This window comes from Sciurus vulgaris, assembly GCF_902686455.1.
Source record: "Sciurus vulgaris genome assembly, chromosome: 5".
Taxonomy (NCBI): domain Eukaryota; kingdom Metazoa; phylum Chordata; class Mammalia; order Rodentia; family Sciuridae; genus Sciurus; species Sciurus vulgaris.
The window spans coordinates 10,309,763-10,329,632 of record NC_136465.1 but is presented as its reverse complement, the minus strand read 5'-3'; the positions used below and the strand labels follow the sequence as shown (position 1 = coordinate 10,329,632).

Genomic DNA, 19,870 nt, shown 5'->3' with positions numbered 1-19,870 from the left:
ACTAGCCCTTATTTTTGTGATTTAACCCAACTTACCTATCTATATTGACTGTCTTTTAAAATTGTTATTATTACCCCTCTAATTTTAGGAACTTTTTACTGCTGTAAGGAAAAGGGCAATGACCGCTCTTGCTGCTTCCAGCTGAGGGGGGCAGTGTGGGGTGGGGCAAGCAGTAAAAAGTTCCTTTTTAGAAATTGGATCTTTCTAGGGGTAAAAGTCTTGTTCTATGAAAGAAACAAAAAACCATGAGTACAAAATAAATAGCATCTGGAACATGTCAATGAATATCATGAAGCAGATAGAAATGAATAATCTCTTACCAGGAGGTAGAAGAGCTGAGACGTTGTTTACATGAAAAGGCCTAACAAAGTCTAATAAGACTGAAGAGGATAAGGCCTTAATTATAAATCTGTCAGAGTTATCAGGAATGTAAACACAACATGTAGTTAAGTTACCTAATGTCATCTGATTTTTGTAAAATATCTTTTTATTGGTATGACCTCTTTGTTTAGTAGAGATCCCTTTATTTTTGTTACTTAGGGCTAGAGAATCATACTAGCAAACATTGATTAAGCCTACCTGTATTGGAGGTAAGGGAGAACTGTGGGCCTTAAACTGACTAAAAACTTACAACTCTGGCAGTTTCTTTTGATAGTTATCAGTCATTTTTGTCTAAGAATATTTTTTGCTATCTCCAGTTTTACTTATTTTGGGGGCTAACACAAGTGTACATCTTAAGTTATAGTAAAATAGCTATTGTTTTGTTTTTTAAAATGTCCAGGAATGACTGTGTTTTAGTTTTAACTGTTTTGCTAGGTGTTTAAGACCAAGCTGGTCAAGTTGGCCTTGTTCCTATCTGTTGTCAAGAGTCAACTGAGTTCGCATAGGGGTCACTTATGGGGAACTTGAATGCAGCTTCTTAGCTCCTTTAGTGCCATTCACCTGGGAGGGTCTCCTTGATGAGGTGGCTTCCTTTGGAAGCATTAGGGATATCTCCCTTTCCCAAAGACCCTCCTCTGCAGCAAGTCCACTTTTGACTTCTTATCTTCTAGTGGTCTCATCAATCTCCCTGATCGGAAGGTCATGTGGCCCAGAGTTGCAAAGCTCCTTAGAGAAGTTCTCTTGTTCCCTGGGTTTAGGCTGACTCTGAGGGCAAGAGCCAAATATTGACCTCTTTATTTTAATCTCAACCTATAAGTCTTGATCTTAAACAGGCAGAAAGTCAGTTTCACCAGTCATACAGTAAGAGTACTGGGCTTTAACTTTAATGTCTATGACTTTATAGTTATTTACTGACTTTTATTAAATTGGGTTTATATTATCTGTCCTATAGGTGATGGCTTATTATCTCAAATTAATTCAGATTGTTCCTTAAGCAGTACCTCTGTAAAACATTAACCAGTCAACAGTCACAGAGTTTATAAGAAAAATACAAAATGGAATTAACTACAGTAAAAACATATTTAGTTGTGTAATAGCTATCTTAAATTTGGCTGAGCTATATATTATATCCTCTCTTTGAGATCACAGTAATTTTACAACAAAAAAAACCAATCTTTTGAATATAACTTTAAGTGAACTGAAGTCTGGCTTATTTTGGAATCACTGTAACATGTAGTAATGTGGGAGGCAGAGCCTTATCTCAGGTAAGGCAGGGCTCTTCATAAATCTTAGATAAAGCGGTCTAGTTCTGAAACTGATATTTATCTTTTTTTAAATATCATTTTATAAAGTTTACATATATTATTTTTAAGTCTATATGAATGTTAGTTAACACAATATGATATGACACCTAAAACATGAAAGAAAGTTGAGAGAGCTTTTAACTTTCCTTTTGTGCAGTAAAGTGGCAAAATGTTTTCCTGTTTCATGATATTAACCTTTAAACAGATCAGCCTCTCATTATCTTTAGAAATACATTTACATTTTTATCCCAGTGCAGAAGGTTCAGGTTCAGTTACTGAACACTAAGTGATATAAATAAATCCCCAATAAAAGTTCTTATTCTGATAAGTTTAAAATTACCATTGCAACTTCAGATTGGAGAACACCAGCTTGATAAAATGTTTTTTAAACATTTTAAAGACTTGTATACCTGGACAAATGAACACATTTAATATATAAATAAGAGTAATAGAATCATAATTACATTGATGTTTTTATATTAACCATGTTTAGCTTTTAAAAAAAATTTAGACTTTGTAATGTAGTACAATACTCTAACAGTTGCTATCTAACCAGAGTTGTACAAACCCCCAATTTTTAAGACTAGTTGCTCTAGAGAATAAAACTTAACAGACACAATGTTAAGAGTAAATTAATGTTTTAAGAATTATTGGTCATTTTAGCATATAGACTGAACTTTGGTTTATATTAGTACATTAATATTTGACTTTAGGAAAAAACCTTGAATAGTTTTAACTGCTGTATTACTTATATATACACGTAAACCTCTGAAAATTTATCTTTAATTTACACCTTTTTAAGCTTCTTAATTAGACCCTCTTGTTGTTTACTTAGCTGTATTACAGCTTTATTTTATCACATCACATAAAGACAATTTAATCTAGAAGCATTTTTTACTAATATATTTCTATACCTAGAACTTTTAATTTTTTTAATCTGTTGATTCCCTTTTTTTATACTCTGAAACAACCCTTGTAAATTTCTGAATTTAGATAAATTACTTCATTTTAATCAGATGAAATACTTTGTCACTTATAGAACTCTATTTAAATATAGTTGAAACTTTTGGACCCTTTATATAGAATAATACCTGTTGAGACTTTACTAACCATGGTTTCAGTGATAACATAAAGTAATTTTGAACCCTCTTTTTATTTACCAATTTATGAAAACACCAAAATGTTTTAAGAATGTTACCCTGTGGAATTTAGGGAGTTAAGAGTACTTGATGTTATATTTAACAGATAGCATTGTAACTCTCTAAACCAATCAGATGTCACTAACAAACACATCCATGATCAATCCCATATACGTTAAATCTAATTTAGTTATTTTTTTAAAAAGCAAGATATCATAGATGTGTATTGGACCATATCAGTCATTTCTTCCCTTTTGAAGAAAAATCTACACACAATGGATATTAGACATTTTATAAAATTAACATTTTCTTATTTTTGACCACCTAGAAACAAAACTGTGTTAGTAACTTGAAAGTCATACTTTTGTTTACCCAATTTAAAAACCTTTTAAATCATGTGAATCAAAAGCATTTGGATCCATTTTTTTGTCAAATTTTAGCTTCTGAGCTCACATGTTAATTTTGGTACCAAATATATGTAGACATGACAATACACCAGTGTACATATACATAAAATAAGCAGATGGACAAAGGCCTTATAGCTTATTTTTTTAAAACCCATTAGGTTGAGAATTAACCCATGTAAACTGGCCTCTGAATGAAACAGAGCATTAAGAAAACTTTATAGTTGGATAAAATAGGTCTGATCAAAAATTAACCTACACAAACCAGATCAAAATTATGAACTCAAAAAAATAGAATTTTTAAAGTCTTTTTGGTCTCCATCCTGAGGTGGTCCCTCTCATCGGAGATGAAAAGGAATTAAGAGAATATAGACAAAGGTTATTCCCTATCCCTCCCTGAAGGAGTTTCCTGAAGAGACAGCAAGGGAGCTGTTTCCATTGGTCTCCTGGGAGAGCCCCCTCAGGTTGGGGTCTTGTTCTGAACCAGTTTTTCTGGTCTCCTGGATAGCAGCTGTCAAAATTTTAGCCTGGCATTTTGGTGGACCAGCTCCAATAGTTGGAAGTTCTTATTGGCAGCAGTTTATATTTTAATGTAAGCTTTAGTGAACATTGTTATAAACCTTTTTAACCATTTTCCCCCAAAATTTGACTATTAAACATTAGATCAGGATGTTCAGGCTGCCCAAAGACAATTTGGTGGTCCCCTGAGGAGGCCATCTGACCTCGAACGTTGGTCATTCTCTCTCACAGAATTTAGAGAGAGACAAGACATCACAGGGGGTTCCATAGTCACTGGCTCTCTTCTGGAATTCCTGGAAATCAGTTAACATGCACTGGAGGGGAGCACATGACTGACGTGAGGGAGACTGACCCATGCTTACACTTAAGGGCAACAAAGAAACAGAAAAGGACAAACAAACACAGAACAGACAAGACACCGAAGACACTGATGAGGGACCACTCCTGATTCCTGACCTGAGGGCTGGGGCAACGTCTTGCCAGTCCCAGACTCGGGAAGTAATGCTGCGTCCAGCCTTCCTCAGAGTCCCCAGATGCAGATCCCCCAGAAACAGACTTACCGGTCCCCCAGGGGTGCAGAAACAGGTGACTCTCTCAGAGAATTTAGTTCAGTCCTGGGGCTCCACAGACCGTGCAGCCTGGGGCTGAGGAACGTCTCCCAGAGGCCTTCCCTAGGAGCAACGCTGTGGCCTCTCCCCTCCGCAGGAGTTCCCAGGTCAGTGGTGAGCGGTGGTTGCCCACCAGGCAGCGAGGATCTTGCTGGGGCCTCCAAATGTTATGGGGTGCAACTTAAGAACAGACCGATCACCACTGAGAAGTCCAAATTTGAGAGTCTTTAATAAGCCAGCCGGCTGACTGTCTCACATGATGCCCCAAAAAGTGGATTTTGGGAGAACAGCCCCGACCACAGGGTTGTAGGGGTTCTTATACCCAAAATTACATTAATCATAAACATCTGTTGCTATGATTCAAAATTACACATTAACATCATGAGATCATCGACGGGGCAGTCGGGAGTGGGTCACCTAGGTACAAACTAAAGAATGGTTACTAACAACCACACAATTACTGCTATATGGTACACTGGTTAGAAGCAATAGAGATCCAAAGAGAGCAATTTTTCATTACATAGGAATTGTCATTTTATATTGTTGAACACGTCACACCAAGTAACTGATGATGAGCACAGAGGCGGGGTGTTCCTACGGGAGAAGTTCCTACATAACATGGAGTCTCGGAGCAAAATGGAGTCTGTTTAGTCATTTCCCTTAGATCTGGCCTGTAACATTCTCATGGTGCCAGATCTGTCAGTCCATCACAGTTTGCCATTTCTCCCTGAGTTGGTTTGCTCTCCTTGGTGTTTGGGAGTTCTTTACATATTCCTGGTCCTTTGTCAGGTACGCATGCTGCAAACATCCCATTCACTTTCTTGATGTGGTTGATGAATGGAAATCCTTTATTTTAATGACATCTGATTTATAATTTTTTTCTATTATGATGAATACGTTTTGTGTCCTTTTAAGGAATCTTTTCTTACCTAAAAACCATATCCTACCCTCTTCTAAAGCTGCATTGTGTTTGTTTCTATATAGGTCTATGATCCATTTCAGATTAATTTTTGTTTATATGGTATCAGGTAGGAGATTAGATGTTTTCCTCCATATGGATATCCAGTTGCTCCAACATCATTGTTGAAGAAAAATTGTTTACTTTTAATTTTGGTGGCTCCTTTGTTGAAAACTGAAGGGACCCCATATACAGAGGTCTGGCCTCCCTGGCGTGTTGAGTTAATGTGAAAAATCTATCCTTACATGTCGCCTCCCTTGTCTCTTGTGAGCACCCCAAGCAGACAGCCATATTTTTCCATTTTTATATCCTAGCAGTTAGCACAATGCCTTGTATACCTTAGGTGCTCCATAATAGATCATTGAATTGAATTGTGCATTGTTTCTTAAACTTGGAGGGCAGCTGCTGAAGAGCATGAGGAATGTTCTAGAACAAGAATATGGTGGTGTTTGTACAAGTCCATACATTTATTAAAAATCATTGAATTGTACTCTGAAAACAAGAATTTTGATAATCTGTAATTCTGGCTTATTAAAACTTTTTTAAAAATGATGGCAAAGGTGTGGCAGAGCCATTGCTGATACTGGAAAGTTGAGCAGCATTAAGTAGGTCTACATCTTTTTATTGTTTGTCCAGAGTTTATCATGATTACTTACAAGAGGGTTCATCTGTCGAAAGGTATTTGGCTATTATCAGAAATGAAACTCCCAGGTTGCCATCTTTGTTCTCTTACTCTGGGTTGGTAAATAGTTGTGGCTGGCTTACCAATGGCAGCTGATGAGAGCCAGGGGTGTTCCTTGATCAGGCCTGCTGTAACCAACAGGACGGATGGGTTGATTTTAACAAGAGAGCAGCTCTGGAGGGGAGAAGCCCGTGGTCTTCAGGACTGTTTCTTCGGAGGCCTCTCCCCTTGGTTGTGGATGGTCATCGTCTCCTTGTGGCCCCACATGGTCTGCATCTGTGTGTATCTGTGTCCAAATTTCCTCTTCCTATAAGACCCCCAGTCATATTGGATTAGGACCCACCCTAATGACCTCTTTTAAAGACCCTGTGTCCAAACCCAGTCACATTGTGAGGTACCAGGGTTAGGACTTCAACACGGGAATTTAGGGAGTTAGAATTCAGCCCTCACCAAAAACTTTTTTGAAATGTAGATGATGAGATTAAAAAAAAAATAGAAACTATATGTACATAATCAAAACCAGAGAAATATTTCATTCGTTTCAATGAATGTGAACTAGTCCTTTGGGATACTTCCTTAGGCAAATGAGCTGAGGACAGTCATGACCCCCGTTCAGTTCTGTTTCTCTCCCTTAAACGGTAAAGCCGCAGACCACCAGTTCAGGTCTCTGGGCAGGGCTCCCCACAAGCCGCTGCCCTTCTGAGCATGTTTACCATTTGGTTTATATTGGATGGCGCTGTGTGGACAGAGGGCCACTGAACTCTGATCTTCCCACTGCTGAGAGCTCTGAACATCGACCTGTCTGTCTCCCACGCACTGCACGGTGGTCAGCAGAGCATTCCTGACCGTGGTGTTTCTGTGTCTCCCAGAGGCTTCCTGAATGAACCTTTCCTGAAGGAAGGCCTGGATGGCCCCACTGCCCGCCTCATGAGAGGACAGATCACGTTTTCCCAGGTGAGGAAACACCACGGGACTCTCGGGTAGGCGCACTCTGCCTCCTTCTGCCTGGAGCTGGCCATCAAATCCTGAGGAAAAGGCCACATCTTCATAGGGTACCATAATGCCCTGTCACTCACAAGACCAACCAGAAAGCCAGGAGATGTTGAAGAGTCGTTCAGGTCTATAGTCTCTTTGGACCAACCAGAGGGACATCCCTAAGTCCTTGAAGAACTATGTCAGGGAACTCTACAGCCAGAGTAACTATTTTAGGACAGGGCCACTGGGACTGTTTATTCAATACCTATCTAATGGGTGAACTTTGGAGTCAGAGACCAGAGTTTGAATCATAGGACTTCCCTACAGACTGCGTGACCATGACAAGTCACTTGATCTCTCGAACTCTCAGTTTTGCCAAAATGGGACGATGATACTACTGGTTTCATGGGTTGTCATGAAACGTGGAAATGCTTACCACAGTAACTGGCCCGTAGCAAGTGCTCAATGAACAGTATTTACTCTTGTTACTACAACCTCAATTTTTTTTTAACAAAGTAATCAGGATCTAAGGCCACATGTATTCTCAATTACTGCTTTGAGAAGACACGCTATTGAGAATCTGCTTATGAGCACCCAGATTAAAAAATTCTGTGTTGTGCATAATGACTATGAATCACAGCCCCCATCACTCGCTCAGAGACTTTGGAACCCTCGTGATACAAAGCAAAAGCCTGCCTTTTCTGTGAAGATGAATGTCGTATTAATGTGGGGGTCCTGTGGTCACCTTAAAACACACACACACACACACTCATCCACACGTGGTGGCAACTGGTTAAAACAAACTTCAGTATTATTGATGGAAGGTAGGGCAAGAAGGAAAGGTCGTGCATTTTCCAGAACACAGGGCTTTTAGAGTGAATTTCTAGTTAACAGCTGTGAAAACCCCACATCCTGTTCCAACTTCTTTCATGACTTCCCTTAGTCAGTACATAGCTTCCAGGAAACTCACCTGGCTAGAGGAAGAAGTCTGAAAAGCTAAATTATACCATGATGAAGAGTCCTGAAGGTCCAAAAGTCTTGGAAGTACATGCCATTTTGAGACTTCTCACTTACGAACACTGTGCAGACAGAGAAGCAATCCAGTACAGCTGGATGAATTCACCCATGACCTCAGCACCCCACCCAGCAACCCCAACAGAGGAATTCCTCTGTGACTGGCATCTTTTGCTCAGCACTGCACATGTGAGATTCTGAGATGTCACTGCATGTAGTTACAGATCGTTTTATTCTCCCTGCTGTGGGGTGTTACATTGTGTGAATATATCTCAATCTGTTTACCCATTCTGCTATTGGTGGATATTTGGGTAGTTTTCATTTTGGGACTCTTACAAATAGTGTTGCTATGATAATGTACATATACCACAAATCATGCTTTAGTGAGTATGTTAGTCTGCTAAGGCTGTGTCAGGTGCTGTAACAGACATACCATGGAGTTGGGCACAGTGGTGCACACCTGTGATCCCAGCAACTCAGGAGGTTGAGGCAGGAGGAAGCCAGCCTCAACAACTTAGTGAGACCTTGTCTCAAAATAAAAAATTAAAAAGGACTGGGGAAGTAGCTCGGTGGTGAAGTGCCCCTGGGTTCAATCCCCAGTACTAAAATTGTGTGTGTTTGTGTGTGTGTGTGTGTGTGTGTATACATCTACACATACATGTATGTATATGTGTGTTCTGGAGGCTGGAAAATTAAATATTGAGGCAGTTTTGGTGTCTGGGGAGGGAGCCCCCCTCATGACCTAATTACTTCCCAAATACCATCACATTGGAGATTTTGGTGGTGACATAAGAAGTTTTGGAGGGGCACAAACATGTAGTCCATGTTAGCTTTACATTACTCTAGAAAATACCTGAGGCAACTGACTTACAAAGAGAAGAGGTTTTTGGTAGCTCACAGCTCTGGAGGTTTCAGGCTGGTCAGATGGACAGCTTTGGGAACCTGTCAAGGACAGCCCATCATGGCGAGAGTGCCTGGTGAGCAAACCACTTACACTATGAACCAGGCAGCAGGAGAGAGAGGTCGGGATACCGGGGTCACACAATGGCACACCCCTATGACCTAAGGACCTCCCACCGGCTCCCTCTTAAGGATTTCACCACTTCCCCATAGCACCACCCTAGGGACCAAGGAATGCTACCTGTTCTAACCACAGCAGCGTCGGCGTATGCTCTCTTCTTATGAGGACCAGAACCCAACCCCATGACCTCCATACATGGCCCCTGTTACCTGAGTCACCTCCTCACATCCTGTGTCCAAATACAGTCATATCCCAAGGCGCAGGAGCTGGGACTTCAACATGGGAATTCTAAGGGGACATAATTCAGCCCCTAACAGTGACACTCATGCCGCTTCCTGGTGGGGGCTCACTAGCATCCGAATGCTTGTACCCCCAACATTCACTTGTTAAATCCTCATCCACACCCTGAGGATGTGACGCCTTCAGGAAGTGATCGGGTCGTGACGTAGAGCCCTCATGAGCAGGAGCACTGTTAGAAAGGGGATCCCAGGCTGGCCAACCCCTCCCCGCGAGAGGAAGGTGAGGGTGCCACCTATGGAACGGCAGATGGGCCCTAACCAGATGCCACGTCTGCTGGCGCCTCGAGCCCGGACGTCCCTAAGTTCAGGATGGTGGAAACAAATTTTTGTTGTTTACGAGCCACTCAGCTTCTGTTATTTTGTTAAAGCAGCCCAAATAGAGGAGACAGGGCTCCCAGGAATAATGCTGCCGGCGGCATGTGAATGTGCCCACATCCGTTCCACTCCCAGAGGGCTTGGGGGTAGTTTCCAGTGTGGGACTCAGGAATAGTACGGCGAGGACATTTTTGCCCATGTCTCTTGGGGACTATATGTTGACATTCCCGGTGGGCGTGTTCCCAGGAGTGGAACTGCTTGGTCACGGGGATGCCTTGTTCGTGTTTATTAGGTTCTACGCAGCTTTTGTGTGTGGGTGCGCCCACTGACGGTCCCCATGGATTTGCTTTTACAGTGGGTGCCACTCATGGAAGAAAACTACAGGAAACGCTCGGAAGCCTCTGGAATCTGCCTCCCCGAGAATTTTTCTATAAACCAAATCTTTTGCAAGGCGATATCAGCAAGAAACATCAACCGCCCCGTGCTTCAGGCAGCTTTGGATCTCAGAAAGAAGGGTAAGGGTCTTGCACTGGCCATTCTCTGGCCTGACCATACCAGAATCTTTGGCAAGGTAAGGTCCACGAATGACCAAGTGTGTTTTGAGATCACAGATCTTCTGAACCTTGACAGAAAACGGTTCTTAAAACATGTCCCATTGCAAGTGTTAGCAAATTTCAATAAACCACACTCATAGAATACCCAGAAAAGTGACAATTTCATCTGATAAAGCAGTTTATACCAGCGACTGCCTTATGAGCCAAATTGTCTCCTTCTGGTGGTACTAGAGATGACCCCGCCTTTGTCCCAGATTTTAAAACAAGGCCTTTTAAGCAACATGATTTTCTCAGCCTCTTGGGGTCAGAATAGTCACGCTAAGTGAGCCAAGTTTAGATTATGTCACATGATCTAAGACACAAGTTCACGCTCTTTCAGTATTTATTTAGTGCCAATGTTTGGCTCCTGTTCCTGGGCATATTTGAAATTGTCCCGCTCTCTTACCAGGAGACTTAAGCATTGTGGCTGTGATCTCTCTCAGTCCATCTTGTGCTGCTGTAATAGAATCCTTGAAAATGGGTAATTTATAAAGAAGAAAGATTTATTTCTTACAGTTCTGGAGGCTGAGACTCCAAGATCAAGGGACTTTATTAGGGCTTTCATACCACATCATACCATGGTGGAAGGCAGGGGCAAAAGAGGGCATACAGGCTGGAGAGACCAACACATCTAATTTGCAGCCTTAAGACATTTTATAATTGGCACTCATCTATTCATGAGGCAGCCCCCCGGGGGGATCCCTGCTTGTCAGACCCTCCACCCAAGCCTTTTGCGTTGGGGTTTGAATTTCCAGCACAAGCTCTTTGTGGGGCACTTTCAAACCATAGCAGCATCCCAGGTCATGATTCCTGCTCACATTCCATGGAAAGGGCCTCACCTGTGTCCTCTCTCCAGCGTTTCCCGGTTCTCACCCTAGCCTGCTGGGTGGACAGAGCCAGGGGGCGATGCTACCTCTGTCTGCTTCTCTGGTTTGGCGTGGGTATGGCGTTCCGAGGGCCACGGCAGGTGTTTTCCGTCAAGCAGCGCTGCAGTAGCAGAGACTGGACGGGACTCTGGACCTCCCCCAGCCCTGCGGCTCTGCGCAGCTCACACTTGTCGGGCTTCGGTTCCTGCAGCCGCTCTGCTCACCGGGAACTCTCTGCTCAGGGCTTGCAACCTGCATCCTCACCAACAGCTGGCTGGATGACAGCTCCTCGAGGGACAGCCTGGCCAAGCTCATGTGCGAGCTGAACCCACACTTTGACTTCCAGCTGGAGTCGTGTCAGATTGGGATGGTCAAGCCTGAGCCTCAGATCTACAAGTTTGTGCTGGACACCCTGAAGGCCAAGCCCAGCGAGGTATGCAGACACTTCCTCCCAGGGAAAAAGCATGCGCCAGAGATACCGTAACCGAGGGAAATCGAGAAGTGTACAGGTCAGGCACATTTAGGCCTGGCACGACAATTCCAGGTCTATTTCTCCCAGGCTAGGACTTCTCCTAAAGGACTTATACCTGTCCTTCAGTCTAGAAAGTTCTGCCAGAGGTGGGCACCTGGCCCTTTTTGTATCTATTACAGGACTTGAGTCTAAGCAGGTGTCACCTAAAGCCGTTAGATCAGCTTCCCGAGTTTACTGGGAAGGCCAGAGACCCTGGGAGACTTTCCAAGGCCACAGGGCCTATCAGCCTCAGTCTCTTTCCAGGCACCCGGGGCCCTGGAACCTGTCTTTCCTACTATCTTCCAACATTTTCTGTGCTAAAACACTGTTTTCCTACTCTCACCTCCATGGGGTGATTGCCAAAATTTAATTTAGACCCTCTCTTGCTGATCCCACCTCACCACAGACCCTGGGCCCCACCGCTGGGGACCCTTGCAGTGCTCAGTCCCAGGACCCCTTCTTCCACAGCTGCAATTGGCAGGGAGCAACTCCCAGTGGACATGTGCCCCTGAATGTCCTCCTCTTTATGACCTTTGGAGCTGCTGAGCGCTCTTGTCTGTCCCGGTCCAAGATCAGAAACAAACACACCCACGCTTTCCCCCCTACAACTTCAAAAGCCTTTTTTTCTTTTAAAATTTAAATCTGTGACCCATTCAGAATCGATTCTTGGATAGGATGTGAAGGGAGGATCCACTTCCAGGTTAACCTCCCAGTTACCGAGGCCCTGCCTCGGTCCTCCTCATGAGTGGACACGACTCCTTCATCAGAAATCAAATTCTCATTTGCATTTGTCTCTATCTTAGATTCTCTGCTATTTCACAGACACTTCTATTTCTATTTCTTTTCTAGAACCAAACTCTTCTACTCTGGTACGTTTATAACTTGTTTTACTGTCCGCCCTCATTAGAGTTCTTTTGTACCTACATCATGTCCGTTAGGACTTGTCGATTTTCCCAGGTGGGTTTTAGTGTGTTCTTGACAAGTTTATAGCCTCCCAAATCTTCTTTCAGCTTCAGAATTGGCTGGATCCCACCCAGGTATTATGAGGGAACAAGTTCTCTGACCTGTGTGTTCGTGTGTGTGCTTGTGTAACACAGGAGTCAGTGGGCACGCTGGGAGGGGTCTTCCGGTCCTGTGATAAAGGAGCCCCTGCCTGTGTGCTAGTGGCTTGCTTTCTGGTGGAGTCCCTCCCGCAGGACATTTTCTTGGGTTGATGTCATGCTGTTTTGGGTTTAGGTGGTTTGCCTGGATGACATGGAGACTAATCTGAAGCCGGCCCGGGACTTGGGAATGGTCACCATCCTCGTCCATGACACCAACACAGCCCTGAGAGAACTGGAGAGAGTAACCGGGATGCAGGTAACTTGTGTCTCAGGGAGCCAGGCTTCCCGCTCCTGTCCCCTCCACAGGGGCATCTGCTACCCACAGTACAGGAGCCACATGTCCCTGGAGAACACCTCCTCCTCTCTGTGGTCATTGAAGAGCCAGCGTTTGAGCCATGTTCGGTGCCCCAGTCAGGAACCCAGACAATACAGGGACATGGAGCGCCTTCTGACCTCGCTGGTCCGATAGACGTGCCACTGGCTCTCAGGTGCAGCCGACCAGTTCCATCTGGCTCATGCTCTTGGTGGTCAGAAGGAAGCTCCTAGGTGACATCCGTCCCTCATGTAGGAGGATGGCACAGCCTTAACATCCCCGGGCTGTCTGGGAATCAGCCAGCACCGCAGGCCTGAGTCACCTTTGTTCTTCTGGGTCCACGGGAGATCCCTGACCGCACTGAGCCCCACGGGGCAGACGTGGCCCAGCCTTTGCAGGGCAGGCCCTGGCTCCTACCTGCAAGAGGCAGAGGAGGCCAGGAGACGTCAGGGCTTCACAGTCGTTTCCTCAGAGGAGGTATCAATCTGTGAGGGCTGCTGCGACCGTCCCACAGACCCTGGTTTTATCTCTAGAAGTTCGTCTGTTTCTCTTGGAGGTTAGAAGTCCAAGGTCACAGTGTTTCAGGATAGGTTCCCTGTGGGGCCGCTCTCCTTGGCTTGAGCCTGGCTCTCTTCTCTCTGTTCCCGCACAGGTTTTCTTCTGTACACGTCTGTGTCCTAATCTCCTCTTTTTATAAGGACATCAGTCATATTGGATTAGGGCCCATCCTAATGATCTCGTTTTACCTTAATTTCTTTCTTAAAGACACTATTTCAAATGCAGTCACATTCTGAGGCTCTCGGGGGAGGGCTTCAGCATATGAATTTGAGGAGGGACAGAATTCAGCCAAAGATAGAAAATGGTTTACTGTCCATCTTTAATAAACATAAGTGTGCAATAACAACTCCGCGACCTTAAAGCACCTTGCACAAACTTTGTTTGGGAAATGGAGTCTAGCTAGGCCCAAAAGGGTGGGAGACTTGGCAGTCAGGCACCAGCAGGACACAGGGGGAGGTAGAGGTGACCCCTAGGGCCTCACCGGAGAGGGCCTCGGGGCAGGAGGCTCACGCTTGTCCCTCATTGTTCCTGTCCCACTTTCAGCTGCTCCACCCTGTGGCCCCCCAGCCGATCCCCTGCAGCCCAAGTGATGTGAGCCATGGGTACGTGACTGTAAAGGTAAGTCAGCCAGGACTCTCTGACCAGGTCTGGGCGAGCAGCCAGCCAGGTCACCTGTGAAATATCAAGGGTAGTCGAACATCCGCCGTTTACGAGGGACTAGGATTCCCCAAGATCTCATTCCCAAAAAGTTATAGGAGACAGGGACGCCTAATCAGCTTGGCTGCTGTGGCCAAACCCCCAGGGACAGCTGGCCATGGGCCTTGGCAGCCTGGGTGTGGAAGCCCGTGCACATCTGGCCTGTGCCCTGGGCAGAACGCTTTTCAGTGGACAGCTAGTTATCAGCACTTCCTTTGTGTCAGGCCCAGGCAGGGTACAGAAGTGCCGCGATGAGCAAGGAACCAACATCCAGGGTGCAGAGAGGGGAGAGGTCACTATAGTGCCCAGTGGTCGGCCCATGGCAAGGCCAAGACCACGTGCAGAGGGGCCCCATGCGTGGCCCTGCCTGCAGGCCTCCCCCAGCTGCTGATCTGAAGCTTCAGAATGTTCTCACAGATTCACTTTTGAGATCGTTCTTCATGTGTCTTTGGCTGCATTGCATGGGACGAGACCTACAGCCATGGGTCAGCTCGAGAGCAGAGTCAGGCCAGGTGGGTCCTCTGGAGCCAGACAGACCAGGCTGAATCCTGCCTTTGCCATTCGCCAAGGGCACAGCCGTGGGCCAGCGGCTGCTCACCTCAGGCCTCAGGGATCATGGCCCTATTCCTGTAGGTTTCTGCTTAGGAGCAGATGAAGTACCACACCAGATCACCAGGCACAGCACTTGACGCCTGCATTCTCCATAATCAGGAGATGGCCAGCAACAGAGCTGGTGGCCTGAGCTGTGGTGTCCTCAGAGGCCATGTGGAGACTTGCTGTCCTGGAGGATAACTCCACAGATATGGACTGAGCATTTGCTGTTTGCTGGGTGCAGACAGAAATACTGGGATGAGTGGGGGGTCTTCTGTAACCCCAGGGGTGTCACAGTCTAATGAAATGCATGTTCACAGCCCCAGCGGTTCCATCACAGGATGAAGTTCTTGCTCAACATTTGTGCCCAAATGTGCTCAGAATGGGCTCTGTGTGTGGAGACCACAACTCTAGAGTCCACCCTAAATGACAGCAGTGTAGGTGAAGGTCACCATTAAGGAAGAGGGATTTGAATTGTAAGAAGGGGATTTTCTTTTCTGCTGTAAGCTACTGGTCCACATCACTGCAGTCACCCCTGTACCTCTGGGTCCTCCTGAAGGCATGTGTGCTTAAGAAGGTCCCTTCAGATCTCAACTCTCTAGCAGTGCTGGGAGGGAATAGCGTCTTGCCCAGGACTGGGGTCCAACATGAACCTTAGTCCCCTCCACCCTGGGTAGGGTCAGTGTAGTGCTCCTCTTGCTGCTTGCTATTTTTAAGAGGTTCCTCACTTGACCTAGATGAATGTGACCAGAACTGTTTTTCCACCCATCTTCCCCCACTCCACCCCTAAGAGCTGGGACAGAGAACCTCTGGCGGGTCCCAGCTGAGCCAGACTATCAGGACACAGGTGCCTTGACCTAGACCAAATCCTAATGCCACCTAAACTGAGTTGGTAGCCAGAATTCTCTTGTTCTGGTTTTACAGCCATTTTTAACACAAAAAAAATGGATAGGAAAGTGCATGCATTTATGAGCTTCTCAGCTGAGTTTAATGTGAGGCAGCAAGAGAACTTTATAGTTGGGATCCATATTAGAGGCAGTTTTTTTTTAAGCATAAGTATTATAACAATTTTCAACATAAGGAGTTGAGAATTTAAAGTTAACTTCTGCCAAATGCGACAGGGAAGACTACAAAATACATTCAACAAATGGAATGTAGTCTGTGAAAGGGTTTGCAAGAAGCATGCCTAATGTTTTCTTGAGCAAGATAATTCATTTTGGATCACAAATAGAACTTGCAGTGTGGGACACCAGCTTGGAGCCATCTGAAATCCACTAAGTGGATGGTTCCCAGTGAATCCCTGGGATGTGACTCCATTACTCTCATGCCTTGCCATCAGAATGTTGAAGACATGCACTTTGTGTCGTGGGGAACAGGCACTGGGATTAGGTATCACTTTGGTTCGTTTGCTCAGAGCCCTTTGTGATAGGATGGGCTAGCTGCTATAACCAGCAATACTGCTGTTTCAGTGGCTTTACACCAGTGTGTTTCTTATCTGCAGCACAGGAGTGTGGGCTCTTTCCAGCAGTTATCCAAGAACCCAGGTGCCTCCTCTCTGTGCCTCCACCTTCCTCAGGACTGGTGGACTGTACCAGCAGTCCCTTCCGGTGCAGGTAGAGAGAGGGAAGGCAGGCCAAGCATAGGAGGGTTATATAGGCCCTTGTGTGGAATTGCGTCTTCCAGTCATACTCCGTTGGCCAGAACTCAGTCACATGACCACGTCACCTGTAAGGTGGGGGTGGGCATGCCTGGAAAATGCCATCTTGTGCCAGGAGGAAGGGAGAATGCCGACACTGGGAGCCCTGGGGGTCTGTGCTCGCCTATCCAGCCCCCTGAAAGGAATGCAAGTGTAGCAGGCCCCCCAAACCCCTCACGTTTAAGGAGTGCACAGCTCCTAACAAAATGACCATGGTGTTCAGCACATTCCCGTGAATGCTCTACAAAGTTGCTCTACACAAAATTAGCCCCGAGTTCCCAGAGCTGGAAACTCATCAGGACAGTGCCAGAAACCCCAACGGCACGCGGCGAAGGCGAGGAGGCCCTTCTGCTTCTGTTGGTCCCCGTCTCGTCACCTTTCCTGTTTTATTGCGGTTAGACCAGCGTTCTCCTAGCCATGGTCACCTTGCCCTGGGGTCCTCAGCTGGGAAAGTGGGGCCTGAGAGATCCAGCCACCCACTGAAGCAGCCCGTGCCAGGTGGACTACAGAAGGGTGCCAGTTCCATCTGGCCTGACACTGTGGTCACTGTCCCCTCCCTGCTCTCCCTACAGCCTGGGGTTCGTCTGCATTTTGTGGAGCTGGGCTGTGGCCCTGTCGTGTGCTTCTGCCATGGGTTTCCTGAGAGCTGGTTCTCTTGGAGGTATCAGGTAAGGGACACTAAGGAAGGGACACCCAGGACAGGATGGGAGGAGGGGACAGCTGGGAGAGGTGTCCCAGCCTGGAATGTGGTGAGGAAGTGGAGCATCATCTCCCAAAGGGCCTGGGTGAGGAAGGCTCCAGACCTCAGCTGCGGTAGGCCCCACCGCACCCGCACCAGTTAGGGAAAGGCAGGTTCTTCAACACCCTTACGCTTGCCGGGAACCTGTAGTGAACGTAGACATCTGCAAGGGCTCTGCCAGAAAAGGGGCTCTCTGTGTCACGATACAGTGCACCAACCCCACCCCTGTTCGTGGCGGCCCTGCCTGGGGGCTCCTTCAGCTCCATGGTGAGGAGGCCAGGTCCTGCCATGTGGCACTTTGGAATCACCCATTTTAGGAACAGGGGCTAGAGGGAGCAGCCATGTGGTTTTTCAGGACGGATGAGGCTGTGCTACAGTGTGCCCCAATCCTTTGTTTTCCAGATCCCTGCTGTGGCCCAGGCTGGTTACCGGGTTCTAGCTCTGGACATGAAGGGCTACGGGGACTCGTCCTCCCCTCCCGGTGGGTTGGCCATCCTGCAGCTGTCCTACAGCTGTCCTGTGTGTTTGTGCTTCTACCTGTCTGAGCTCGCCAGTGCCCCAGGCTTTCCCTTCCCCAGGTTAGGGTAGGCCATCCTCAGGGGTCTGACTGGCCCTCTCTCCTTCCCCATGGTACCCTCCATCTGTGCCCTCGGGCCTCACAAGTTCCTGCTCCCCACACTGAATGAACCCAGGAGACCCGAGGCCTGTGTCCAGGGAACCTCCTGCTGGTCATCAGGGTGTAGGACGCAGGCTGCACTGCCACTGCGTCACCTGTCCCGCCCCAGCTCCTGGCGGCTGCCCCTCTGCTTCCCCGGCAGATCGACTCCTCCAGGTCCTCACACGTGGAGTCAGACGGTATTTGCCCTCTTTTCACTTAGCATGCTGTCCTCTGGGGTTGCTGGCGGCGGGTGTGGTGCAGACCTCCCTCAGCTCCTGAGGCGGAGCCCTAGTTCTTGCGTGCACACCACATTCTGCTGATCCATTCATGAGCCCGAGCCTACCCCGGTTGCCTCCGCCTTCTGGCTACCTCGCACAGACTCTTGTGAACGCGGGCGTACAATGAATATTTGTGTGCCTGCTTTTCATTCTTTGGGAGATATTCCTAGATGTAGAACGGCTGGGTCTGGCGGTAATTTGTAGGCCAGATTCTTAACCCAGTGTCTGTGGATCCCAGTGGGAATCTATCAGGAAGGGCAGTAGATGACCTGGGAACCCTGGAGCCCATGAGTGGGGCTATGAGCATGTTCCCAATGGTTAGAGTCCTTCGTTTTTGTCAGTTTCAGTGGGGTCCTCAGCCCAGAACTCTTAAGAACCGCAGGCAGGGGGGCAGAGACGTGAAGTGGTCAGGCTTGGGTGCACTCCTGGTCCCTCCTGGTGTCAGTGATGATGGCGGTGGCTGGGATGAGTGAGCTGAGCTGCCATTCACCCCTTTGCCCCCATGATCACACCCAACTAGTCTTACAGTAGTATTTTTTACAGAAATAGAGCAATTCTGCAATTCATATGGAACCACCAAAGTCTATAAACAGCAGAATCAATCTTGAAGAACAAAGCTGGAGGCACTTGAAATCACACTTCCTGATTTCACACGCTATCACAGATCTATAGTCATTAAACAGTTCAACCCAAACCTACAAACAGACATACAGAGCAGTGGAACAGAACAGAGGGCGGGGCAGCCGCATCCACTTCCTGTCAGGCGACTTGACAAGGGTGCCAGGACTGATGAGGGGGAAGAAGGACGGTCCCGCAGCAGGTGGCAGTGGGGACCGTGCACAGATCAAAACTGGGCCCCGTCTCACAGCACACACACACACCACTCACAAAGACTGGAGACCTAAACATAAGAAGCTTTGGGTTGGTGGGGTGGTTTTGCAAAGAGGTCCTTTTAGTTCATCCTTGTATTTTGAATCACGTGAAAGAAATGTATTTTTCTATTTTTTTAATTGCAGAAATAGAAGAATATTCCATGGAAGTGTTATGTAAGGTAAGAAGGATCTTTGATAACATCTGAAACATTTTCTCCATCCTGGGCCTTTGTTGATACAAGCCAGAGGCTCGGGTGTCCACTTAAACCCTAAGAAAGTGCATGGCGCAGCACTGGAGTGTGGACCCTCCCTGCAAGTTGGGGCCACATTTCTAAGTCATCACCAACGTGCATGAAGCACGCGTTGAGTGTGTTTCCCAGAGGAAACAGAGTCCCAGGCAGGTTAAGGTAGTGGAGCGCGGTAGGTCGGGTAGCCCTGCCGTACTCCTGGTATCGCCTCCCCGTCCTGAGAGTTTAAAGGCTCACCTTTTCCCTGCGTGTCAGGCCCTCAGCCCCACGCGGGGGCTTTGGTATCACAGCAGCAAGTCAGGGAAAAGCCCAGTCTCCCTACAAGCCTGTTCTCCCCCAGTCTCCCAGGTCTGCCTCTTCCCTTGTCCTGCTCCTGATCTTCCTCGTGCCTCCCCTGAAGCCAGGCTCTCCCCAGTGACCCTGTGTGGGACCCTCTTCCTGTCCCACTGCTGTCCACTCACCTGGACCCCCACTTACACCTGTCAGCATCTATTTTGAGATGGGCACATGGGGTTGCTTCATAGAACTG

At 46.8% G+C, this 19,870-nt stretch overlaps 1 protein-coding gene across 3 annotated transcripts in view; it reads left to right on the top strand.

The window, feature by feature from the left end:
- Positions 1 to 19,870, top strand: part of EPHX2 (epoxide hydrolase 2) — a 47,841-nt gene that overhangs the window by 6,332 nt on the left and 21,639 nt on the right. For 2 of the 3 annotated variants that reach the window (XR_013764012.1, XM_079141279.1), the window contains exons 2-9: positions 6,865 to 6,949; positions 9,975 to 10,134; positions 11,321 to 11,511; positions 12,826 to 12,948; positions 14,107 to 14,181; positions 17,119 to 17,214; positions 17,688 to 17,766; positions 19,238 to 19,272. Coding sequence is in view for 2 of the 3 variants with exons in the window: in XM_079141279.1 (XP_078997405.1) it covers positions 6,865 to 6,949; positions 9,975 to 10,134; positions 11,321 to 11,511; positions 12,826 to 12,948; positions 14,107 to 14,181; positions 17,119 to 17,214; positions 17,688 to 17,766; positions 19,238 to 19,272 (844 nt within the window). In the remaining variant the exon portion in view is untranslated. The remainder of the gene's footprint in view (positions 1 to 6,864; positions 6,950 to 9,974; positions 10,135 to 11,320; positions 11,512 to 12,825; positions 12,949 to 14,106; positions 14,182 to 17,118; positions 17,215 to 17,687; positions 17,767 to 19,237; positions 19,273 to 19,870) is intronic. The other variant, XM_079141280.1, reaches the window with a different exon arrangement.